Source organism: Chlamydotis macqueenii, chromosome 8 (genome assembly GCF_036417535.1).
Source record: "Chlamydotis macqueenii isolate bChlMac1 chromosome 8, bChlMac1.mat, whole genome shotgun sequence".
NCBI classification, from domain to species: Eukaryota; Metazoa; Chordata; class Aves; order Otidiformes; family Otididae; genus Chlamydotis; species Chlamydotis macqueenii.
In genome coordinates, this window is record NC_141563.1 from 15690932 (window position 1) to 15715774 (window position 24843).

A 24843-nucleotide genomic window follows, 5' to 3' on the forward strand; every position below is an offset into this window, starting at 1 on the left:
ACACATGAGGGGCTGCATGCTTGCAGGCTGAACAGCACGTTACCGTGCCAGGGGAGCAGCCTCACTGCCCAGGGAGGTGCAGGGGGCTGGTGTGTCTGTCCCCTGCTCCGTCTGTGACACGAGGGAGCAAGGCCACACCCGAGATCTCCATCGGGCTCTGCACGCCCAGACCTCTCTGCCACAGCGGCACCGGGAAACAGCGATGTTTCTGTTTGGCTGCAAGATGGCTGTCTGCGGCAAAGGGTGGGAGGGCAGAGCACACCACGGCCGCCTGCGGAAAGATGGCTGGCTGCAGCTGCGGAGCACAAGCAGCCTGCCTTTGCTGGGCTGGCAAGGCCCAGGGAGGACAGGCAAGCAAGGCCAGGCAAGGCAAGACCAAGCAAGGCCAGGTAAAGCAAGACCAAGCAAGGCAAGACCAAGCAAGGCCAGGTAAAGCAAGACCAGGCAAGGCAAGACCAAGCAAGGCCAGGTAAAGCAAGACCAGGCAAGGCAAGACCAAGCAAGATCAAGCAAAGCAAGGCCAGGCAAGACCAAGCAGGGCCAAGCAAGGCAAGGCCAACCCAAGCCAAGCAAGACCAAGCAACGCAAGGCCAGGCAAGGGCAGCAGGGGGAACCCGAGTGCCCCGGTGAGTGGGCGTGGCCTGCTCGGCAGGGGCGTGACCGTCCCCGGCACGCCCCGCCCCCTCGCCTCGCCCCACCATCACGCCACCGCCCGCGCCGTCCCCGCCTCCTGCGCCCGTGCCGGTTGGCGGGGCGGGGCCGTCACGCGTGGGGAGGAGGCGGACGCCATGGAGCGAGTGGTGCTGGTGACCGGTGCGAGCGGGTGAGCGGCAGGGAACCGGGGTAAATTAAGCGGGGTTGGGGCGGGCCGGGGCGGGCCGGGACGGGCTTGTCCCGGCCCGGCCCGCCCCGGCTCGCCCCAACCCCGCTTCAGCGTTACCTGACACCGTCCCGTTACAGCGGCGTGGGGCTGGCACTGTGTCGGCGGCTGCTGGAGGAAGAGGATGAGGATGGCGATGGCCGCATCCACCTCTGCATCACCTGCCGCAACGCCCAAAAGAGCCAAGCCACCCGAGACCTCCTTCTGGCATCCCACCCGGCCGCTCGTGTTTCCAGCGTGGAAGTGGACCTTGGTGACCTGGCTTCCGTCCTACGGGCTGCCCGTGAGCTCCGCCGCAGGTACCGGATCACCTAACCGTCCCCCACCCCACATCACCCCCACGCCGTGTCCACCCTCTCACTGCCGTGTTTTTTTCTTTCCCCACGCAGGTTTCAGCACTTGGACTTTGTCTACCTCAACGCCGGCATCATGCCTAACCCACACGTGAACTTCAAGGCCCTCTGGCACGGTCTCCTTACCGGGTAGGAGCTGGTTTGGGGGGGTGGTGTCTAATCCGTGGCTTGGCGGGCAACGTGGTGGTGCTGGCAGGCCTACCGTGGGCCATGTCACCCCTGTGGATCTGGGGCTGAAGACCCTACCTCCCTTCCCCAGCCCAACACCGAGGCCATCCCCATAGGATGCACGGCCTCATGTGGTGTGAAGTGGAGTGGAGTTGGGTGGGCTTGGCAGTCGAGTTGGGTGGAGTTGAGTGGGCTTGGCAGTCGGGCGGACTGGGGTTAGGTGGGCTTGACAATCAGGTGGAGTGGGATTGGGTGGGCTTGGCACCTGAGTGGGATGGGGTTGGGTGAGCTTGGCAGTTGAGTTGGGATGGGGTTGGGTGAGCTTGGCAGCCGGCTGAAGTGCCTGGGGTTGCTTCGAGCTACCTTGCGCCCCTGCTGATCCCTGTGGCGTAGGGGCGAGGGTTCACCCGATGCCTGGTCGAGTGCAACACACCTTGGCGTGGCGCTAGGGAGGTGAGGTCAGCTCTTGCTGGCTCCACTGTAGGTTTTTGTGGTTGTCTTCGTCTGTGGATCGCAGTATTTTGTGCAGCCAGGCGCTGGCGCTTGTGCTACAAGCAGCGCAGGTGTAAGCATCCTGGGGAAGTGGGCCTGGGGCGCAAAGTGACTTGTGTGGAGGCTGATACAGCGGTTGGGGTGTTGAACACAGACGCTAGACTGCTTTCCTTTTCCACTTTAGATCAGGCCCTAGGGCTTAGTTCCATGCTGGAGCTTGATTTTGTTACCTGAATGTGAAGTGGAAAAGCAATGCTTTTCATTTATTTTTTGTTTTGAGTGGGGAAGGAAAGGATGAGTCTTCTCTGGTCTAGTCGGTATTTGAGGCATTTGCAAATAAAGAGGCTGGGATACTCAGCAAACTTTTTCCAGCCATTTTTTTTGTGGATTAACAGCAGTGTTTGAGGTGGAAACCAGTGGAGCCTGTGAGGTGGGGGATGCTTCCAAAGGACGGAAGTAGTAGGTGCCTCCTGGTGCTGTTCCTCCCTAACTCTTGTCCTTGGCTTCCAGGAAAGTGCTCCACATGCTGACCACTGCGGAAGGCTTAATGACCCAGATGGACAGGCTCAACGGAGACGGGCTGCAGGAGGTGTTTGCTACCAACCTCTTTGGACACTTTATCCTGGTGAGGCTGCCTTTGAGGATCGAGCCCTCGGTCTGGTGGCTGGCACGGTACTGGTGGTACCATTCTGTCTTACGGGTTCGGACGCCGGTGCAGGCTGCAGCCCGACAGACGAGGAATGATCGGGCTTTGTTAAAACAGGAATAAATGGTGATAGCCATTGTTGCAAGAGTTAATATGATCTCAAGGCTGCTCTAGTTAGTCAGTGGGTAGTTAAATAAGTTAACGATGCTTTTGCAGGTTCGTCAGCTTGAGCCCCTACTCTGCAGTAATGAAAGGCCTTCACGACTGATCTGGACCTCTTCCAGCAATGCCAGGGAATCTGCCTTCAGCCTCGCCGACTATCAGCACGCCAAGGGGCAGGAATCATACAGTTCCTCCAAATATGCTACCGACCTGACAAGTGTGGTTCTGAACAGGAAATTTAATAAGCAGGTGACGATGGGGTAGTTGTGTCTGAAGAAACCTAATGAGCTTCTGCTATTTATCACTATCGTTTCATTGTCGTTACCTGGTTGCATTAATCTGGAGCATCTGGAGCAATCTGATATGTTCCTTCATGCATATGTAAGAGCTAAACACAGCTGAGATGGAACCGGTGGTATGGGTGGTTGCTTCTGGGGTTCTTGTACCATCTCGTCTCGTCTCATTTTAAGAAAAAAAAGGCAGGCGTTCTTAGGAGCAATCCCTACCTTGCAAGCTCTAGCTGTCCCCTTAGACCAAAGGGCTGGTCTTAAAGAGCAAGGAGCTGCTGCTGTTTCCAGCCCTGTCGGAACGGGGCTGCTCAGGCAGCTTTGCTTGCAGGCACTTGAGGCGCAAGCTCTGCCATCTCTCCTGATGAGTCCGCGCTGGTACTCCAACTTGCCACGCTAAGATGTACGAGCAGGCTGCCGTCCCTGTCACGGGAGGTTGCTGGATTTCATTGACAAGCTGCAGCCCTAGCCCAGTGACAGAGATTACGCTCTCTTGAAATACTTCAGGAGAAAATAGCTTAGTCCTGGAAGGCCGAGCTCTTCTCTCTTAAAGGTGAGGTAGCCTTTGATCTGAGTGAGCTGGAGTTTGTGGGGTGACTCCTGTTGCTGACGAGCTGCATGTCGGCTGCAAGGCGAAGTTGTGATGTGTGGGGAGGCCACGCCTGCCGTCTCATGGGCTTGTAACGGCCGCGGATTTCACATCTCCAACTTGGGATGCCTCAGAAATTACTACATCTAATCACTCTTTGCTTCTGGTAGTTTCAGAGAGGAAAGTATCTGCTGTTACCTGGTCTCTGTACTCACCTTTGTTTCCTTGCTGAGAAGTACTTGGAGGAATGGGATGTTGTCCATTCTTAAACTAATTATTGTATATTTGCAAACCGACTCGGTTTCTTCTCTGCAGGGTCTGTATTCCAGTGTCGTTTGTCCTGGTCTCGTAATGACTAATATGACATACCGAATTTTGCCCGTTTTCCTGTGGAAGCTGCTGATGCCCATCATGTGGTTGGTAAGTGGAACTCCTGGCTGGTTTGGGGGAGTTTAGGGTTGAGGTAGCTCTGCAGCAATGCACATCACCGCAAGCGATCTGCGGTGTGCCCCTGGCTCCTTGCTCCCTGTACTGCTCGACAGCTCTTCCTTCTGTCGGACTGGGCCGGCTGGCCCTGCTGCAAACCCCTTTGGCACCTTGGGGCCCCGATTTCCAAGCAGGGTTCCTCTTACTGCCCCCCACCTTGGAGTGCTGGACCAGCACCGTATGTAGAGCCAGGGTTCAGCTGGCAGCAGCTGATTCTAACAGATCGTGTTTCTCCTGGCTGTGTGGACAGGCGATGCCGCCTCGCTTGTCCTCAGGGCGGGCGGTACCGCAGATCCTCTCTGCCTCCTGCCTGATGTGCTCTCGAGACTGTTCCAGAAGAGGTGCCCACCAGGCAATATGCCTTGCCTCTTGCTTTGGGGAGGCCAGCTCTGTGTAGGGGCATGGAGCGAGGCTTGCTGGTCCCATGGGTGGCTCCAGAGACCAGAGTTTGTGGTAATACAGAGATCTGTTAGTCCTAAGCGTGCAGTGTTACCTGTAGTCAACTTTGAGGAGCATTTCTACCTCAGGTAGGTGATCTGGTGTGACTGGGCTGCAGAGAGCTTGACAAAGAAAGCTCTGAGCCAAAATATACAAATTCTGTCGTGTACTTCTTTTCCCCTCAGATCCGCTTTTTTGCCAAAACTTACACTCTGACGCCGTATAATGGAGCAGAAGCTCTTGTAAGTAGCTCAAGACTTGATTTTAATATTCCTTCCTTCTGGGTAGCTCTTCCAGGCTCAGACAAAGAGCCTCCCAGCAAGGCTAGTGGGCGAGTGCTGTATTTCATCCCGGAACAGCATACAGCAGTGAGTGCTGGGGGACCAGCTGTGATGAGGGCTGATCCACCAGGTGATGCTTTATGCCTGTAAAATAAATGATTTTGGAAAAACACTGTTCCTCCCGCCACCCACGGAGGTGGGTAACCCAGGGCACAGCGTGTCTCAACAACAGTAGTGAGCAAGTTTAGCCGTGTGAACTGCTTTAGTGTAGCCATGTGAACGGCAGGCCCAGCCGGGACCGTGTGCGCTAGACTTGTACGCGTTTGTGCTGTTCTTCCTAGCTGTGGCTGTTCAAACAGAAGCCGGAGTACCTGGACGCGCTTGTCAAATACCACAGCTGTACTTCTGGACTGGGGAAGAACTACGTAGAGCCCAGAAAGGTAAAGAGAGCAGCAGCCTCCTGCTCTGGGGATTTGGGTAGGGCTCTGCCAGCTGCCTTGTGTGGAAGGGTTGGTGCCAAGGGTGTCCCGTGGCTGGGGTGGAAACAGAAGATGCAGGTTGAATGGTGAGCAGCAAGGAGGGATGTGGGGTTATTGCGATGGAGTCTGGAAGGCAATGGAGGCAACGATCAGAACAGGATGAGTGTGTGACGGTGCTTTCCCAGAATACATTCTGGCTGGTGCCCTGGTGATCCCTTTGGTTGCCTCTCTGCGAATGTAGAAATTCTGGAGATGCAGCCTGCTCTCTCCAGAGTGGCCCTCAGCATCTGTGCTGGCTGCCACCAAGGTGATGGTCTTGCAGTACTGTTCTTACTGTCTTCCAGATTCATGTGGATGAAGAAACTGCAGAGAAATTGTACCAAAAGCTGTTGGAACTGGAGAAGCAGACTCTAGAGAAGTACAGTGATCTCCTAGATTAAATAAAGCCAGTCTCAGTGGGATAACAGTCTCGTATCGGTAATGTGGGCTTTCTTCATTCTGGTGCTACTTTCAATGCCTGCTGTTCTGCAGCCACATGGTTTCAGACCCCATCTTCCTTCTTGACAGGAGGTGAACAGTTCCTGCAAATAGAAATGTGAAAACTGAAGAGAAATACTTAGTCTTCTTGGTATGAGACTTTTTTTCTGGCATAAAATTGGAGGCCTAGACTAGGTGGAGACTGTCTTAACATGGTTGCAAAGCAGCGCCTTGAGAGAACATGACTGAGCTGTGCACAGGTCAGGAATAGTCCCAAACCCTGTGGTTTAAATCTGGCTAGTGCAGGAAAGGCAACAGTCTGGGGTGCTGCCCTGCGTCTTGGCTCTGCCAGTCTTTCTAGACGGCTCGAATTACCTGTGGCTGATCCTGAGATGCTTGAAGGCTCTGATCTTGGGAAGAGCTGCTCTGCATTTGTCCACCAAAGCTGGGGCCAGCTCTCCAGACATGCTTGACAAGATTGACCCTTACTGGAAGTCAGGCTCTGCACGGCATCTGAAGCCAGGCTGCTGAAGAGCTGGCCTGAGAAGCGCACCCCTTGCCTCGGCTGCAAGGACGGGTGCCGTGCCGTCCCCTGGGTGTGGGGCCACGTGTGTTCCAACCACAACTGGCTGGAAAGACTAAAACTGTTGATGTTAACCTAGGCTCAGGGCTCGTTCACTCTGTTTCTAGCACGAGTGAGAGGTTATCCTGTCGTTTTGTCTATTTAATTCTTCTTTCATATAATTTTACTGCACCAATTGTTCTTCCTGTTGTCTGTCTGGGGAGCTTCACCACGTACCTGGTGTAGTTCAGATGCTGCGGTGAATAAATGCCTGGAAGTGACTCGTCCTTGCTGCAGTGGTGTTTTCACTCCAATAGCTGGCTGCTTTGCGCTCGGAGGGCTGGAAGGGAGTTTTGTTTCTGTTGCTTTGCCCGATAAGCCTGCGCATCCCTAGGAGGTGTGGGGTCCCTTCTCTCCTGCCACAGGAGAGCTGTTAACCACCTCTTTGGGCTTCCTTCTCCTGTTCCTTCTTTCTTCCCACCCTCCGCTGTTTTTGAGCATCTTGTCCCATGTGGATGGGAATGTGCTGTACTGTGTTTTGGCCTGACTTTGGGACGGGGTTGGCCGATCTGGAGTAGTGCTTCCTTGCCTAGGGCTGTGGCTGTTCAGAGTTGTGAGGCAGATTGGGGTGTGCTTATGTGGACCTTTACTGAAATGCAATAAAGCCTGTCCCAGCACCAGATCTGGGTGCTGTGGCTTCATTCAGCTGCGTCCTGAACGCCCCTGGGGCCAGAGGACCCCCTCCCATTTCTGGTGTCATTTCTTCTCCGCAGGGAAGGAGTCAGTGGCTGGCTGTCTCTTCAACTTGGTGTACTTCATCTCCACAGCATCCTACAGCAGTATTTGGCTCCTTGTTCTGGCGAGTAATTAAGCATGGCTTCTTGATTGTTTTTAGATGAGCATCTTGAACTTTGCTGTGCTCTGGCCCTGGGCTGTAGTAGGTATTTCACCCCACCCCACCTTCAGGATTCCCCACAGCCAGGGGCACTCAGCCGTTCCTTCCCCCTGCTCTCTGGAACTACCGCTGCCTCCTTTGCTCTCTGGGGCAAGAGAAAACGAAATGGCAAACGTTGCTCAAAACGGACTCTGACACAAGGCTGTGTGAAAGGAGTGCAACTTAACAGGAGATGGGAAGGACGGGGCTCTGTGGAATTTCAGCGAGCTGATGCCACGCGGTGGTGCTGTGCATCACGGAATGGGGCCAGGCCTGGGGACGCTGGGGCCAGGGGCTGGGCCAGCCTTCTTCAGCAAGACAGAAACGCCAGAGCAGCGCTTGCTCGCTCTGCTCTCCTCCTCTGTCTGTGGGTTGGTCTTGGTTTTTTTTCTTGACGGGGGAATGTTCAGACTTTAGAGATGACTGCAGTGAACCCAGACTGCCTCTCGCTGTCTCCTCTTGCCCCCAAAGGACAGGCTTAATCTTGTCTTTAACCCAAGCTAAGTACTGCCAGAAAGGCTTTCTTCCCCTTATAAAGAAAAGAAATCATAGAATCATTATGGTTGGAAAAGACGTCTAAGATCATCAAGTCCAACTGTCAACTTAACACCACCATGCCTACTAAACCATGTCCCAAAGTGCCCCATCTGCTTGTTTTTTGAACACCTCCAGGGATGGTGACTCCACCACTTGCTTGGGCAGCCTGTTCCAGCGCCTGACCACTCTTTCAGTAACAGGATTTTTCCTAATACCAAACCTAAACCTCCTCATTTGAAATGAGGCCATTTCAAATGGCCAGATCAACAAAGGATGTCAGTAATATATGCTATCCTTCCTTGTAATCTTGAAATACTGTGGTTGATTTGTTTTCCTCCTTTTTCCAGCCTTTGAAAGTGATCGTTAGAAAAAGGCTTTAAAAGTTTTAGCTGCTTGGGGGACCTCTCTGACGGCGACATGTCTGCTTGGGGGTCCAGTGCCCAGAGCCAGATGGGATCTCCCGGGGGGCCCACAGGATGGGAGCTGGGGGGTCTGGAAGCCCTCATCTTTCAGCCTGGGGGCAGCCTGTGCCAACAGACGGGGTGGCTGCCCCACGGGGAAGCTCAGCTGCTGTCAGCACTGAGCAGTGGAAACAGGAGTGAAGGAGCTGGTGCCTGAGGGACGTTTTATCCTTGAGAGAGGCTGGTTTGGAGATGCTTTTGGGAAAGCCTTTCCTCTCCTTCCACTCTCCAGTCACCCAAAGGTTGGCTGTCCTTGTCTTCCCATCCTCCCTGGATGCTCCCTCTCCTGCTCTGTTGTGCTCAGCCTCGCTGCAGGGACTCATCCCTGCCCCCTGACAGAGTCACAGAATGGTTTGTGTGGGAAGGGACTGTTAAAGCCCATCCAGTCCAACCCCCCTGCAAGGAGCAGGGACATCTCCAAACAGATCAGGTTGCTCAGAGCCCTGTCCAACCTGGCCTTGAGTGTTTCCGGGGATGGGGCATCCACCACTTCTCTGGGCAACCTGGGCCAGTGCTCCAGCACCCTCAGTGTAAATCCTTATGTCCAGTCTGAATCCACCTCCCTCTATTTTAAAACCATTACCCCTCATCCTATCACAACAGGCCCTGCTAAAGAGTTTCTCCCCATCTTTCCTGTAGCCCCCTTTAGGTACTGGAAGACTGCTATCAGGTCTCCCCGGAGCCTCCTCTTCTCCAGGCTGAACAGCCCCAACTCTCCCAGCCTGTCCTTGTAGGAGAGGTGCTCCAGCCCTCTGATCATCTTCATGGCCTCCTCTGGAGTTGCTCCAACAGGTCCACATCCTTCTTACGTTGGGGGCTCCAGAGCTGGATGCAGTACTGCAGGTGGGGTCTCACCAGAGCAGAGTAGAGGAGGAGGATCCTCTCCCTTGATCTGCCCATCATGCTTTTTTTGGTGGACTTCGGGGTGCAACTTGCTGTCTGGGCTGCAAGCGCACATTGCCTTCTCCACAGGCTTTTCATCCCAGGGAGGCCGGGGGAGAGGAGGGCACAGTGCCGTGCCATACGAAGCCTGCGGTCCTGGCCGTGGAGCCAGCAACTTCTGCTGTCCCCTGTGCCACAGCCGCTTCCTCTCCCACACAAGATGTTTTCTTTGTGTCTGGCAGCTCCATACCTGAAGTCCGCCCCTGGGAGAGAGAGTGATGGGATGCGAGAGCTGGAGCCTCCCTAGAGCGGTGCCCTGTCCCAGGGCTACAGGCACAGGGTTTGGGGTGGGTTTGGGACACGTGCGTGTTAAGGACGGGGGGGTGCTTCGCTGGTGCGCAGCCTTGCTTCAGCGAGAGCTTCACACGGCCCCTCCTGCCACCCACTGTGCCTGCGGCTTCTCCCTGGAGGTAAACGCAAGCCTGTGCTGTACCTGGGGCGTGGTGCTGGCACGTGTTTGGTGGCCATCCATACATTTCTGAGGGATTCTCAGCTTTTGCCACGGATTGGCGAGGTCCAGACACCCACGCAGCAGAGGATGCCGTGCCTGTGCTTTCCCTGGGAACAGCGCGTCCAGGACGTTTCCGTTTGGCGGGAGGTGCAGAAAGATCCAGGGCTGCCAGAGCATGGCTGCTTCCCCCACCGGCGTCAGCCTAAATTCCAGTAAGCGCACCGAGATTGGCGGCGGCGGCTGGGAGCCTGGCTTCGAAAAGTGAACAGCTTGTACCGCCCCGGTGCGTGCAGAGTTGCTGGAGAGCCACAGGTGCGGTGCGCTGGGCTACCAGGATGGCTTCCCCGTGGCCCAAAGCGGGCGGAGGATGCGGGCCAGGGTGGTGGAAAATGAGGGAAGCAGGCCGTAAGGATGGATTTCCGTCCCTCGCCGGCTCCCTGGCAAACCGCGGGGGTGGGATGCACAGGTTCGCCCGGTGCACATGGGCGATGTGGGTGTTTTGGGAAGATGGGATGCAGCCCCCTCAGAGATGCCTCATGTGCGGGGACCCCACCGTGACCTACTTAGGGCAGACGGTGCCCAAATCCCCGCGGCCCTGTCGCCCCTTTCCCCCGGGATAAGGGCTTTCCCTTTCCCAGGGGGGCAGCTTTGAGCTGCGGGGAGCCCCCCGCCGCAGGTGGGAAGCACCGCCCGCCCCGGCCCCGCCCCGGAGGGAGGGGAGGGGAGGACCGGAGGGAGGGGAGGACCGGTCCGGGGCGGGATCCCGGTCCGTCCCCGCCCGCCCCCGCCGCACCGCACCTGAGCGAGCAGCGGCGGCTCCGCGCCGACCCCGGCCCCCCCCTACCCCGCCCGCCCCGCAACCTCCGCCCCGCAAACCTCCGCCCGCCCATGGCTCTGCCGCTGCTGCTCTGCCTGGCTGCGCTGGGTACCGGCTGCCGGGCTGGGACCCCCCCCGCCGGGACGGCCGGACCCTCCGCCGAACCGCTGCAGGACGAGGCGGACAACCAGGAGAACATCCTCTCCCAGGTACCGGCTGGGGAGGGGCGGGGATGCAGGGTACCACGCCGGGGGGGGGGGGATGCTGAGTACCTCAGAGGGTGCTGGGGGTGCTCCTGGGGTGCTGAGTACCCGTGGCGTGGGGCTGGGCAGTGCGGGGAGGATGCTGGGCGCACCCCGAGTGATGCTGGGGGACGCTGAGTGCACGCCGGGTGATGCTGGGGGATGCCGGGTGCACCCTGGGTGATGCTGGACGACGTTGGGTACACCCCAAGCAATGCTGGGCAATGCTTGGCGCACCCCAAGAGATGTTGGGGGATACTGTGCGCACCCTGAGTGATGCTGTGCACCATCTGGGCGATGCTGGGAGATGCTAGGGGATCCTGGGTGCACCCCAAGTGATGCTGGGTGATGCTGGGCGTACCCTGGGTGATGATGGGGGATGCTGTGCACACCCCAGGTGATGCTGGGCACACCCCGGGTGATGCTGGATGTGCACTCCCGACAGCGCTGGGCGAGTGCAGCTGCAAGGAGTTTTATTGCCTGGGGTGCAGTGAACTCACTGGAACCCAATGGGGAGCAGTTGACAGCCTCCATCCTATCATTTCCCTGGGAGAGGGGGGGCTCAGAAAACCAGGGAGTCTCTGAAAGGGGCATTGGTGGGGCCTCTTTGTGTGCAGAGGGGAGGGATCCAGGATCCGGCCTTTTTCCCTGCCAGTGGGATGCGGTGGAGGTTTCTGTTAGATTTGGCCGATCAGACCGCGCTGTGATCTGCCCTCGGAAACGGCTAACGGGGAGACTATTGGAAACATACCGCCAAAGTTATTTTTGTGCCTGGGCTTTCAGGAGTGCTGTCTGCAAATCTCCGTAAAGGAAATTCCTGGCATTGTATGGGGCTAATCAGAAATACGGTTTCACCACCAGGTTACACTGCTTATAGGGAGGCTTCCAGTCGCCCTGCCAGCCCAACTGTACCCCGTTTGCCCATGTAAAGAAGCCTTGCTCAGGGCAGTGGGTAACTTATTGGGTGCACTGGACATGGAGCATTAAAAGACAGCAGGATGGGGTTGGTATTCAAAATTCAAAGCAGCTAGGTCCATTTCATGCAAAAAAAATATGCTGTCGGGAGAAGTCAGTTGCTATTCCCCTTGGAGGTAGGGATCAGAAAGCTCCGTGCTCTCCAGAAAACATGTTGGTCAGCAAATTTTGGAAAAGCTGTCCAGTTTCCTCGAGGTTCAGGGTGCCCAAAGTCTCCTTGCCCGGACCTCGAGGTTGAGGGTGTCCTTGTCCCTTGCCGGGCGAGCTGAAGACGAGAAGTTTGTGAAGTTTGCTCACTTCTGGTGACCTGTGCTCAGCTGTTAGGCGACTACGACAAGGTGAAGGCGGTGTCCGAAGGCTCCGACTGCCGGTGCAAATGCCTGGTCAGACCCCTGGGCCGCGGCGCCTGCCAAAGGATTGACGAAGGCGCTTTCAGAGCGGAGGACTTTTACACGGTGGAAACCATCACGTCAGGACCCAGCTGCAAGTGTGCCTGTGTGGCCCCCCCCTCGGCGCTCAACCCTTGCGAGGGGGACTTCAGGCTGAAGAAGCTGCGGGAGGCGGAGAGCGGCGACCTGAAGGTAGGAGAGCAGCTTGCGCTGAGGGCTCTTTTGACAGGGGGGAGATCTTCTGAAGCCTTTTCTTTTGGGGCTTTTTCTAAAAAAAAACCCCCTTTTTTCCTGAAAAAAAAAAATACTGTAGTTACTTTTATATCTCCACGTTTTATGTAAAAATCAAGCCCAGCTGAAGGGATTGGTTCAAGCAGCTGCAGGCGATGATTCACTCATTCATCTGTGCGATCCGCCGTGGCTGCCTGTGCTGGAAGCCCACGAGGGACGGGGCTGCTCCCTGCCCTTTGTCCAGCACTGAGTGTCCCCAGGGACACGGCTCTGCTTCGCTCAGCAGCTGCTGGGTCTCCTTCCCGTGGCAGAGCGGGGCTCCTGAGGATCCATGCGAGAAGCTGGTTGGGCTTCCCTCGGCCGAGAGCCGCTGATGCATCAGCACAAGGGTGTGTTACACAGCTGACAGGATGGGTTTTGTTGTGTTAAGCATTGACACTTCTGTGCTATTGAGTATTTTATCTCTTTTAGTAATACATGCCTCTTTTCCAGATGCGGCAGTGTTTGTTCTAACGACTTTTGTCTTTTCTTGGATGCTTGCTTTCGCTGGTCTAGCAGCCGGCACCAGACCCTACGAGTTTCCCAGTTTCTTACTGGTGTAGGGCAGCAGAAATCCCCCCTAGAGGGTCGCTGGCTTGGCCCAGCCCTGGGGAGTCCCCAGAGAAGGAGGTCGAGTGCTGGTGGCACTGGTGTGGGTGGTGATGGGACATACCCCCAGGGCGGTGCCACTCAGGTGGGAAGGCAGGCAGTGTGCGAGATGCTGCTGGGCTGCCGCCATGGGTTCATTCTAATTAATTTGGAGCTCAAGGATGTGTTTCGTCTTGTTTGACCGCAGACAGTTAGCAGCTTCTTGTCCAAGCTCCCCCACAGCTAGGGAAGATAAACAGGCGCAGGCAGATAATCCATCACTTCAGGGAAGAAGGAGTCCCAGTCTGAAGTGGTTTAGCAGTACCTCATCCTCAGAAGCCAGGATGTCCTGCTTGGCCTTGGATGAGGAGCTGTGAGCTCTTGGTGTTTAGTGGAGGGGATGCTCCCTGGGGTCCTGCAGCCACCCCTGAGGTCCCTTGCCCGGCGGCGGGCAGAGCTCCTCCACCAGTGGCTCCACGTGGGCTCTGGGAGGAGCGGCGTGGCGTGGTGAGCTGCACCCTTGGCTCTGGCTGCCTCTTCCCACCGGGGAGCTGCTCGCAGCCAGCCGTGGTGTGAAAGCTTGTCCTCTAGGAACTGGCTCAGGCTCCCTCGCTTATTTCGCAAGGATCCGCAGCCAAAAAATTTCACAAGGTTTATCCAAATATACACACGCATGGGTTTTTTTCTTTGCTGAGAAAGTCAAACCCCAGGAGCCGTGACAACAGGCTTGCACTCTTGCCAAGTCCCTCCTGGGAACAGCTGCCTCTTGTGGGAGAGGCCAGGAGGCAGGAGAGGACACAGCTCCAGCTCTTAGGTGACTCGTGAGGAGTGATGCTCACCCATGAGCATCATCCTTGCTCGGCCCAGCAGCAGGACGCACGTGGAGTCGTGCTCTGAGCCCCTTGTGTTTTACCAGGCTGTGAGTCAAAAGCCCTGGGTACCCCACACGAGGGAGGAGTGAGGAAGCGAGTGGATGAGGCGAGGGAGCAGGGGTACCCCTGGGGCACCCCGACGCGGTCGAACGGGGGTCTGTGTGAGGAGCCTGCATTCAGGAAGATTTGGAAGGTGGTTTATAAAGTCTGTGACCTTTGTGCACTGATGGAAATTACCCAGCGTGGAGGGAAAGCGTGTGTCTCCTGCGGCTGTCTGGCAGGTTGTGCGTGTTGCGTCGGTCCTCTCTGTCCGGTTCTCGGTGGAATGTGGACGTGTAGCCATAAAACAGTCCTTAATACTGCCATTTTATCTGGCCCAAAAACAAAACAAAAAAATCTTTCCTTTGCTGTCAGCTCCACAGGGAGACTGCAGAGGCCGGGATGGAAACTCAGGGCGCTGCCAGCAGTGTTGCCTGCTCTTCTCCCGCGTTTATGGAGCTCTGTTGACCAGTGCGTAGCTGCTGGGAGAGAATTTCACCAGCTGGTAGTAAATCCTGTGTGTTGAAAAATCCTCCTTGGCCATTGGGGCTGAGTGGTTGGCAGTGCCATGCTGTCCATGTGGGGACACGCGGGGCTGGAGGGAGCGGGCCCGTGTGGGAGCGGAGGCAGGGAATGGTCCAGGAGCTCATGCCAAGAGCCCGTGCCTATCCTCTGCAGAGCGCGCAGCAGGAATGGAGTGAAGCACAGGAGGAGGGTATTGCTGTCCAGATCCCCAGAATCAGGGAGCACCAGCCGGTGCTGGGCAGGATGTGACCCTTCCTGCTGCAGGAAGGGGTGAGTTAAATCCAGCGCGGCGCTGAAAGTGGGGGTTGAAGGAGAAGGCAGCATCCCTCTGATAAAATTGTTATCCAGGGAAGTGAACTCGTAACCAGGCTGGCGCTGAATTTTGGTTGCTTCACTCTTGCATTTGTGAACATTTTTAAACTTTTAAACAAGTTTCTTCTTGTTCCAGGAAAAAAAATGAAAACATGGGATGGCACGAGCTCAGACTCTGATCTCAAACTCGCTTTTACGTGAGCTGCCGTTCGCTTGTTGCCTCTTTTTGTGGCCAGTCACATCACTGGGAGTCACTAAGCCTTTGGGAGCCTGAGAGCGCTTGCCCAGAGCTGCCAAGCAGGGCAGGGCTGTAAAAGGAAAAACTTGCATTTTAAGAAACTTCCTGTGCTCAGACACACGCACTCCCCATGGCTGCAGAAACCGCGCAAGGTGCTTTACGGCACGTACCTCTGACTGACGCGGTGTGCTCCCTTTGCCTCGCAGCTGGCCTCCATCGTCGAGATGCTGGAAAGCGCCTTCTACGGCTTGGACCTCCTGAAGCTGCACTCGGTCACAACCAAGCTGGTGGGGCGGGTGGAAAAGCTCGAGGAGGTAAGACGAGTCCTGCTCCCCTTCAGGCCTGTTGCCTCAAATCAAATATTTGGGACCTTCAGTGCGTTCAGAGCCTCGTTCCTTTTGGAAGGAGTGCTACTTAGCTGTTTGGCTGGAACTAAACTAGGCCAGACTAGGCTGTCCAAACTAGACCAGACTAGACTCGCCTGCCGTTAATTTTTTCCTCTTCTCCATTTTATGTCTGTAATAGTTGCTCTCAACTGGGTGCTTTCGTGCTGTGTGGGTTGATGTGGGGGTGAGGGGTTCGGGGTCAGCGCTGGGGTCCACTCGGCCGGACTGCTGGTAGCCAAGGCAGTCAGATTCCTGAAGGACCAAGGAACACCTTGGTCTGCGTTAAAAAAGAGCCGAACCCTCAACACTGCTAAAAACGTAAATAAAGTACCTTCCGTGATTTTTTAAGAGCAGACTTCCAGTGAGATAATTTTCACTTCCATAGAGTTTAATACTCCTCTGGCTAGCACAACATAGGGTTTGCAGTGTGTTAAGCTGCGCTCAGCTATGTAGCAACAGGTTGCCAGATTAAATACTGGAGTTTTCTCCCGTGGTCCGTATCTGGGACAGTAATTCCACATTCTTGTCGGAGCGGAGCAGTCCCGTTTGTCTGCAGCCAGGAGCCGAGAGGCCATGATTTGTAAAGCCAAAATTCCACTTGCAAAGTGTGTCGGGAAGACACGGCATGCTCCGTCCCGGGGTCAGGAAGGAGACAACCAAGGGGAGAGTGCTTGACTGGGGAAGGACTGTGGGCTTCCAAGCGCGGTGATTGACCCAAAATGGGAAAAAGGGGTTTTGAGGTCTAGAAATAACAAAGCAGCAATGTTTTTTTTGTTTGCAATCCCACCCTCTTCCCACAGCTTAGCATATTCTCCAGTTGTCACTTGGGTTTGCCGCCAAGTCTTTGGTAATTAGGGGAGAGGAGTGAGGAGCAGGTCTGGTGGCAGAGTGAACGCAAAGGGCCCCATGAGGACAGTCCGATGGCCTGCTCCTGTTCAAAGTCTACAGCTGGCTGGGTTAGGGATGATGGAGAGGACAACCCTCATCACTTGTGGATCTGTGGTCTGTGAATTTATCTCATCCTGAAACTAGTTGACTGAGCAACCTGACCTGGTTGGAGATGTCCCTGCTCCTTGCAAGGGGTTGGACTGGATGGGCTTGAAAGGTCCCTTCCAACCCAAACCATTGTGTGATTCTATGAAAATGGTGCTGTTAGACATTGTCCCCTTCAAATGGGTCAGACCAGAGTGACGCAGCCCATCGGGTCAGGGAGGGGGGAGTGCAGGTTCCTCAAAGACCCTGCCGACAGTGGGGTCAGAGGCTAAGGTACGGCGTTAGGAGTTTGGGTGGTGACAAATGACACAGGTGATTACTTCAGGTGGGGGTATCGCTGTGCTCCTCTTTGGTACCCAAGTGGCCCTGTCCTAGGCAGGGGTTCGGCATGAGAGGTGCTGGTGCTACCTTCTCTCTCCAGGCACGTCTGGGTGATCTTGTGGTGTGGCTGCTCTGCTCGCAGTGAGGCAGATGGGTGGAAAAGTTTGGTCTGGCTAAAGTAGTTTGGCCAGAGATGGAGCAGTGACTGGCACAGGAGGGGGGAATTAACAGATTTGGGTCTCTAATTTCCCAGAAGTGGGGCTGCAGGATCATGTAACGAGCAGCTGAAGCTGCCTGTAGGCACACGGACAGGATGGAGAAGGACAGGAGTGGTCGGGTTGGATGGAGATGCCCCAGTGCTGCTGCGGCAGGGCAGAGCTGGTGCAGGCAGCAGGTGTAAAATGCTTCCTGCTGCTGGCTTAGCACGTAAATTCCTGTTGGGAGGAGGAGGAGGAGGAGGATCACACCCTTCCTCAGCCACGGGATCTGATACAACGGACAGCTGAGATGCCGAACAAGAGCCTGGCGTGGCTTCAAAGCACCGGCCTCCCAGGCGGGTGTGCTTTTGGCAGCTGCTCTCCGGCAAAGCAGCTGAGCCGCCCCAGGCAGCATTGCAGGCCAGGCTTTAGCGGTGCCTCCCTGCTCAAAGGGGGTCAGGTTTTATCCCGAAGCAGGTCACAAGCCAAACATCACACAGAATAAGCGATAAGGGTGCAAGGCTGTTGGAATCAGCCATCCTCCCAAAAAGAGAAGAGTGTTGAAGCTGCTTCTGCTCCTAGGACAGTATCGTGAGATCCCCCATTCCTTAACGCTTGCTGAAAATTCTGCGCATTATTGGGCTCAGCCTTAAAATTACATGATAAAACTGCGACAGTTCCTGGGTGAAGGCTGCGAGTTCAGACACCCATGGAGGGGCTGGGGGTTAACCAAGCTCAGGATGGTATTTTTGCAGAGCTGAGAAGCTGTCACGAGTTGTTTCCAGTATAACAAGGTGTTTTACACAAATAGTGCTGGTTGAGGGAATGAACCCCCAAACACTCGGTCCGCAGAGCTAATGCCTTCTCTAGTGAGGCAGCTTCTCTGCTTTGCCTTTAGCTTGCAGCTGTTGCATCAGCTGGTGATTTTTGAGGTCGCAGATGGAGGTCATGGTGGGACAGATTGAAAATGAAGGATCAGGGGGAACTGCCCCCAGTCTCTGTGCAAAAATGCTTTGATTGATGTGCCGTCTACCCAAAGCAGTTGCCATTTAAGATGCAAAAGGCCAAGAAGCCACGAGAGGAGACTGCAACATCCCCTCGGAGAGAAGGTGTGCCTGTGGTTGGGGGGACCAAGAAGGGCAAAGGGGTTTGGCTGCCAGGAGGGTGGTGGGGCCGAGCAGTCCCTGAGGGCTGCACGGCCAGGCAGTGGGGCAGGATGGGAAGAGCCCAGTGCTGTGTCCCAAAGCTTGTGCTTCCCTTGCTCCAAACCGGAGAAGTGGGATGCCGACCTCCAGGACTTGCCTCAGGGGTCAGGCAGAGAGTGACCAGCCAGGATGGGACCCTGCTAGGAAACTGGGATGAATAAATGGGAGATGAACTTGCTACCACAGGCAAAGTATGCAAAGTGGGGACTTAAGATGTTTTAGCTTGTCTTCTCTTCCTTCTGTGGTGAGCATGACTGAAGATGAGTGTTGAGGAACTTCACTTTCATGCTCTCTGGGGCCCCATGGCAAAGAGCGAATCTGGGATGTGTGCACCTGGGATGGGGTTTCTGAATCCCATTGGGGTCAGAAGCACCTTCTTAGCAGCCCCATGGAGAAGCTCAGCTGTGAGCCCAGGCTGGCAGCACAGATCTTGCTGCCTTCCTGGCTCCGTGGTTTGGGGGCCGTGAAGCATCGCTTGTCTTTACCTGGGGTAAAGTTTCCCCTCTTGCTTTTTTAGGGCATGTCCAAGAACTTCACACAGGAAGGCCACCGGGCAGAAGCCAACACAGAGGAGCATCCACAGGATCTCCACCGTGGGGACAGGAGGAACTGTTCCAGCCTCCTCACCAACAGCCTCACCGACCTCGAGAGCTCGCTGCAGCGGGACGCGGAGGCTGCCTACATGCACGTAGAGGTACAGCCGCCCCAGTGGCTTGCACGGCTCGATCGCTGCCGCGACGTGAGCCGGCCTGGAGGGCGTCTCCTGGACGTGGCCCCTGGCATGCCACCCACCCAGGGTTATTTTCTTCACCGCTCAGCCGACCCCGTTTCTCTGCCTCTGGCTCCAGCCTGCTTCTTTCGGCACAGCCCAGCTGCCGCCAGGATGTAGGAGGGAACAGGAGCAGGCTGCTCCCCGGGCCTCCCCCCTTCCTGCGGGGCTGTTGGTTTTCGAGGTCAGCGGCGGCCGTGCTGCTCGGAAAGAGTGATGTCATTGCGGGGCCGGCTGGGAAGCGCTGGGAAACTCAGAGCCTTTGATTAGTGGGGCTTGGGGGCTCGGTGGAGGGACAGCCTGTCGCCCTCCTTCCCGGGCAATTAGCCCTTTCCAGCCGGTTCCTGTGCCTGGTGCGCTTTGGGCAGACATTTGGGCATCCCGTTGGCTCCGGCGCCCGGCCCCAGACCATGGGGGTCCCTGCGGGGCCTGCCTAGCACGGGGACATCCTCTTTCCCGGTTTCTGTGCCGCCCCAGAGAGGGGTGTTTTGGGAACAGGCCCGCCCAGGGTGTCCTGACCCCCTTTGCTGTTTTGGTGTGGGGTGGCCTGACACTGCTCTGGTCCGTACTGGGTTGTGGAGCATCCTGCCTTCACCCCAGAGGCAAAGGAGGTGTCTGGGGAGGTGGGGAATGGTCATGGCATCATTTCCAGCTCCAAACAGGGACGAGGGCAGCCTGCACCTTGGGTCCCCCCACCCAGGACCAAGAGCAGCTGTGGGAGGTCCTACATAGGAGTGGGCTCCCCAAGCCCCGTGGGGGAGAAGGGTGGGCTCCCATGCACGCGCCAGGGGTCAGCGGGTGGTGAAACAGCACTGACCACGATGCACCAGCACGCTCTGCCCGGGGTGGGGGCCGTAGCAGAGGGTGTCCAGCAGCGCTCCCAGCCACTCTCCCCCTGCCCCCAGCCCGTGACCCGAACGGGGGTCCACTGCCCGCCGGCGAGGAGCCAGACCCAGCCAGGCAGGAGAGTGAAGCGCTGGGCTTTTATTACCCCGGCTGACCTCATTTCCCAACGTTCCCCTTTTTCTCGCTCTTAATTGCAGCGGGGCTGTGAAAGAGCCCTGGGCCCGCCCTTCTCAGCCAAATGGGCTCCGCTTCAACCTTTGGGGCTGTCTTTCCGATTTCCTTTTGGGAGATGAAATCCTTCAGGCATGAGCTGCGGCCGCTGGCGGCTGCCTCTGCGCGGGGTTCCCGGTTGCTGCCCCACGGGGAGCTCGCTGTCCCTGCCCCGGGAGGTTCTGCTAGGAAGGTGTCTTCAGCCTCTCCGCGCTACCGAATGTCAGTGCGTGCTGCACGCTAGCTATGGCTCGGCTGCCGGCACCGGTCCCCGGTGGGTGGGCATGCGAGCAGTTGCCCCGTGGCCTGGCCCTGGCTGAGCACCGAGCAGTGGGTTTGCACCAAGGTCAGGCAGAGGCGATGCCGGTCTGCCACCCCCGCCATCTCCTGCCCCCTCCTCCAAACCGTGACCGTTCTGGCCCCTAACAACAGCCTGTGTCTCTTCCAGGGCAAATATGAAGAAAGATTCCTGAAAGATGAAACCATCTCCCAGCAGATCAACTCTGTGGAGTCCCTCTCGGAGCTGCACCTCTCCCCGGAGCATGGGAAGCCCGAGCAGCTCTTGCAGAGGAAGCTGCAGGTGAGGAGCCGGCCTCCTTCCAAGCCCACCGTCGTCCGAGGGGTCACCTACTACAAAGCCCAGTCCACCGAGTCAGAGAACGACATCGAGGAGCAGCGTGAGTTGGGTGTGCAGCCATAAAAAAAAAAAAAAAATCCCTGGTAGCTAAAGAAATAGGACCCCCAGGGGCTGGCAGCACGGGCAAACAAGGCAACTGGCCTTTCTGTGCAAAGCCGGCTCAGCAGCAAGGTTGGCCGGCACAGCCCTGCGTGGGCTCGTGACGTGAGGGGGGAGCAAAGGGCACGCGCAGTGACCAGGGGAGCACAAGCGGTCCCCATGCCCCGGGTGAGGCACCCGCTGTGGGTAGGATCCGGCTGGGTGCTGTGGCCGTCTCCGTTCTGCCCTGTCTCCGGGAGCCGGTGGGACTGAATCCCTCTCCAATCACCTCTTGCTCCACTCGGCCCGAGGTGGTGGGCATGGCTGCGATGGGGTCTCATCCACCTCCGAACATGGGCTTGCCGATCAGGCAGCCCTTCTCCATCTGGAAACTAAGAGGAAAATCACGTGGGTTTAGCACAAGACAGCCCGGAGAAGCAGTTGGAGGAGGCAGAGCGGTGGGGCGGGTGGAGAGGGGTCGTAGGGGACCTGGTCCCACTCGCTGCGGGGCTGACGCCCATGCCTGTGTCTGGCAGCGGATGAGCTGTTCAGCGGGGACAACACGGTGGACCTGCTGATCGAGGACCAGCTGCTGAGGCCCAGCAGCAGGGCGGGCGAGGGCGTGAGGAAGCCCTCCCCAGTGGGTTGGCCGCCCACTCCCAGCAGCGACCCCACCACCCCACCGGCCGCCGACGCAGCTGCCACGGCCACCGTGCCCCTGTCCCCTGCCACGTCCATGGGGCCCACACCGGACCCCACCACTGTGAGCTGGCTGACCCCCACCCCAGAGACCACCACTGCCCCGGCAGGGCTGGCGGAGGAGGTGACCCCGCAGCCACCAATGGCCTTGGCCAGCACAGTGGTGGCCACAGCCATGGACAGCCTGCCCACAGCCACCACTGTCCTCAGCCCTGCCATGGCCACCACCGCCGGCACCTCAAGGGACACAGGGACGAGCCCCGCCCCAGAGAGCAGCCCAGGAGCTTGGGAACAGGCAAGCACCCCCGCCATGCCGGTCAGCCCCACCATGCCCGCCACCCCGAAGCAGACCCTGGAGGAAGAGGACATCAGGAACATCATTGGTGAGTGCCTGCAGGTCCTGCACTGATCCAGCTGTGCACACGGGGGCTGGCTTTTGCCCACAGCATGTCCTGCTAAGCGCAACACACCTGGATTTGGTCATGGGTGGGAGGTGGTGTGGAGACGGTGGCTGGACAGGGGGAGAGTGCAGGCAGGAAAGAGGGCAGACAGTGCTGGCAGCTGCTGTGGCGCAGCCACCAACCCCAAAGCAAAGGGCAGGTCTTCACTTGCTTGTGAACTCTGGAACCTAGTGTAGTCTCCTCCCAGCCTGAGGGGCTGGGCAGGGCAGAAAGAGGCCTCCCTGGAGATGGACCTGAGACAGGCAGCAGCCTCAGGTGGGGCAGGGACACGCTGAGGCTGTGGGGAGCTGTTTGCAGGGTCTGACTGGTGCTGCTGGGCGTCGTGAGGCTGAGCCCAGGCCGAGGCAGCGAGGGTTCCTACTGGGTGGGCAAGGGGCTGTGGGTGGGGTGATGCCCACAGACCCCCCCCACAGGATCAGGGAGAGCGTGGCCACTCTGCCTCGGGCCTCGCAAACCTCTCTCTGCTGGTGCAGGGCGCTGCAAGGACACGCTGTCCACCATCTCGGGGCCCACCACCCAGAACACCTATGGGCGAAACGAGGGGGCCTGGATGAAGGACCCCCTGGCCCAGGAGGAGCGGATCTACGTCACCAACTACTACTATGGGAACACGCTGGTGGAGTTCAGGAACCTTGACAACTTCAAGCAAGGTGGGCTTGTTGCGTTCCCAGTGCTGCGCCGGCTGCTGCTTGGCTGGTCCTCGTTCCCCGGGGTGCTGCGCTGTGTGGGGGTGCTCTGCCCGGGGACCCTCCCTTGAGCGCTGGTACCTGGTGTGTGGGGTTCAGAGCCTGGGGCAGGTCAGGCTGCCCATGGTGGCTTTGGACTTGCTTGTCACTGTGCCAGGGGAGAGAGTGCAGGCAGGGAAGAGGGCAGATGGTGCTGGCGGCTGCTGCGGTGCGGCCACCAACCCCAGAGCAAAGGGAAGGTCTCACCAGCAAGGTGTCTCTGCCTCACAGGGCGTTGGAGCAACTCCTACAAGCTCCCATACAGCTGGATCGGGACGGGGCACGTTGTCTACAATGGCTCCTTCTACTACAACCGGGCCTTCACACGCAACATCATCAAATATGACCTGAAGCAGCGGTACGTGGCCGCCTGGGCCATGCTGCATGATGTGGCCTACGAGGAGTCCACCCCATGGCGGTGGCGGGGCCACTCGGACGTGGACTTCGCCGTGGATGAGAACGGCCTGTGGGTCATCTACCCAGCCATCAGCTACGAGGGTTTCAACCAGGAGGTGATTGTGCTGAGCAAGCTGAACGCGGCCGACCTCAGCACTCAGAAGGAGACGACATGGCGGACGGGGCTGCGGAAGAACTTCTATGGGAACTGCTTTGTCATCTGCGGGGTCCTGTATGCAGTCGACAGCTACAACAAGAGGAATGCCAACATCTCCTACGCTTTTGACACGCACACCAACACACAGATCATCCCCCGGCTGCTCTTCGAGAACGAGTACGCCTACACCACGCAGATAGACTATAACCCCAAGGACCGCCTGCTCTACGCCTGGGACAATGGGCACCAAGTCACCTACCACGTCATCTTTGCCTACTGAGACCCCCCCCTCGCCACAATGGGGCACTGCGAGCCAGGGGCCACCAGCACCTTTTATTATTATTTTTATTGTTATTATTGTTATTTTGTACAAATCAAAGAGTAAATGATGGGTTTTGTTTTGAGCTTTTTTTTTTATGGTGGATTGTAGATCGATCCGCAGGCCAGAACCACCCCCTTTGTCCTTGATGTAACCTTGCTTCTGTTTTTCCTTCCCGTGCAGAGGGTCCCTCCGGCGGGAGGATGGACCCAGCTCTCCTGCCTGCGGAGGAGGAGGAGGTGGCCCAGATGCAGAGGTTTTTAGTTAAAAATGGTCAGCTAGGAACCCAGAAGCGGTGCAAAGCTGGCCCTTCTGTTGCAGGCACCAGGTCTGCCTGTCCTGGTGGGGAGGCAGGGGGTGGTGCATGTTTCATGGAAATGTCCCATCTCTTGGGGCCATCTTCCCAGCCGATGGCCAGCAGGCCCTTCGGAGATCCTGCTGTACAAGGGGGCTGCAACTGCAGCTCCGACAGCCTGTGGTGCTGGCGCTGACGCCAAGGACCGTCCCCTCCGGCTGGGGCTCTGCCCTTGGCAACCCTGCTCCCAGGAACCGGGTGCAGCCCAAGTCCCAACTCACGTCCGGAACGAGGTAGTGGCGGGAGGGGACACTGTAAATATGCATAGATGGCTTTCGTTTGTTCATTTTGTAACCCCAAATAGTCCCCTTTGGCATTTGCTGGGTGAAGGCTCTCTTCTGCTGGGCTGCAGGGCTGGAGGAGCCCTTGGGGCTGCGGGAGCCCTCGCTCCCCATCCTGCTGCTGCTCCATCTCTGGTCCTAGCGCATTTGCCCCCTCACTGCTGTGCTTGCCCTGGTCCCGGCTGTCGGCCCTGGGGAGACCGGCACAGCAGCACGGCCCCAGCCCTCCCAGCCCAGCAGCATCTTGTATTTACCTGCTGTTAATAATAAAAGATCCAGTACCTTTGCAGCTGTGCGGGGCTTTCTTTGGGTCTGGCTCCTGCTCTGGGTGCATGGAAACGCACAAGGGGTTTTTTTGGGTGGGTTTTGGTTGGTGTGAGGAGCATCGGTTTATGAACCAAGTGGCAGCAGGGGACTGCTGGGGGCTCGGTGCTGCTTGGTCCTGGCACCACGGCTTGGTGGCATGGCCCAATCCAGCCCTCAGATGAGTTTGGCTCATTCACAACTGCAATTGCCCTCAGGCTACCGGGGCTGTGGTGAGACCCACCCACCCCGACCCCTCTTCTTCCCCAGGCTCTGGGTGAGCAGCTCAGCTGCGCCCTCCCCCCCCCCACCCCCCCCGCCTTCCCCAGGAACAGGGGGGTGGTCTGGGTGCACTGACCTTGGGCAGTGCCAGTGCTGTGCTGAGCAGAGCCCACACTGCAAGTGGAGACTGTGCTGGCCTTCTCTTTTGCTGAAGTAAAACAGTATGAACAAGAGAAACACCACCAATAATTAATAATAAATAAAAGAAAGGTTTTTATTGCCTTCAGTGCTAGTGACATAGAGAACAGAACTACAAGGGATGAGAGGTGCTCTCCACCACTGGAGCCCACGGGTGCCGGCTGAGGCCGCGGTGCTGCAGCCCTTCCCCCCG

At 57.4% G+C, this 24843-nt stretch overlaps 2 protein-coding genes across 3 annotated transcripts; both read left to right on the plus strand.

Annotated features, from left to right (window-relative positions):
- Positions 1-718: 718 nt before the first annotated feature.
- HSD17B7 (hydroxysteroid 17-beta dehydrogenase 7) lies at positions 719-6581 on the plus strand. Its single transcript, XM_086753154.1, has 9 exons — positions 719-823; positions 961-1179; positions 1270-1362; positions 2404-2518; positions 2756-2950; positions 3893-3997; positions 4687-4743; positions 5124-5222; positions 5606-6581. Exons 1-9 carry the CDS (start codon positions 789-791, stop codon positions 5699-5701), a joined length of 1014 nt encoding a protein of 337 aa, XP_086609280.1. The 5' UTR covers positions 719-788; the 3' UTR covers positions 5702-6581.
- A 3882-nt stretch (positions 6582-10463) lies between these two features.
- On the plus strand, positions 10464-24216 carry OLFML2B (olfactomedin like 2B). 2 transcript variants are annotated; one of them, XM_086753968.1, is made up of 8 exons: positions 10464-10651; positions 11977-12240; positions 15099-15206; positions 18512-18688; positions 20268-20505; positions 21071-21616; positions 22168-22344; positions 22651-24216. In XM_086753968.1, the coding sequence occupies exons 1-8, from the start codon at positions 10514-10516 to the stop codon at positions 23250-23252; spliced, it is 2250 nt and encodes a 749-aa protein (XP_086610094.1). In that variant the 5' UTR covers positions 10464-10513; the 3' UTR covers positions 23253-24216. The 2 variants fall into 2 exon arrangements, with proteins under 2 accessions (XP_086610094.1, XP_086610093.1); XM_086753967.1 differs by having other exon boundaries at positions 10477-10651; positions 20268-20496.
- The last annotated feature ends 627 nt before the right edge of the window (positions 24217-24843 follow it).

Bases quoted from the DNA above. Each gene is read 5' to 3' on its own strand.
- HSD17B7 (XM_086753154.1), top strand. From the start codon at position 789: ATGGAGCGAGTGGTGCTGGTGACCGGTGCGAGCGG. The intron at 2,519-2,755 runs GTGAGGCTGCCT...ATGCTTTTGCAG, and splicing joins TCTTTGGACACTTTATCCTG to GTTCGTCAGCTTGAGCCCCT. The intron at 2,951-3,892 runs GTGACGATGGGG...TCTTCTCTGCAG, and splicing joins ACAGGAAATTTAATAAGCAG to GGTCTGTATTCCAGTGTCGT.
- OLFML2B (XM_086753968.1), top strand. From the start codon at position 10,514: ATGGCTCTGCCGCTGCTGCTCTGCCTGGCTGCGCTGGGTACCGGCTGC. The intron at 10,652-11,976 runs GTACCGGCTGGG...ACCTGTGCTCAG, and splicing joins AGGAGAACATCCTCTCCCAG to CTGTTAGGCGACTACGACAA. The intron at 12,241-15,098 runs GTAGGAGAGCAG...TTTGCCTCGCAG, and splicing joins CGGAGAGCGGCGACCTGAAG to CTGGCCTCCATCGTCGAGAT.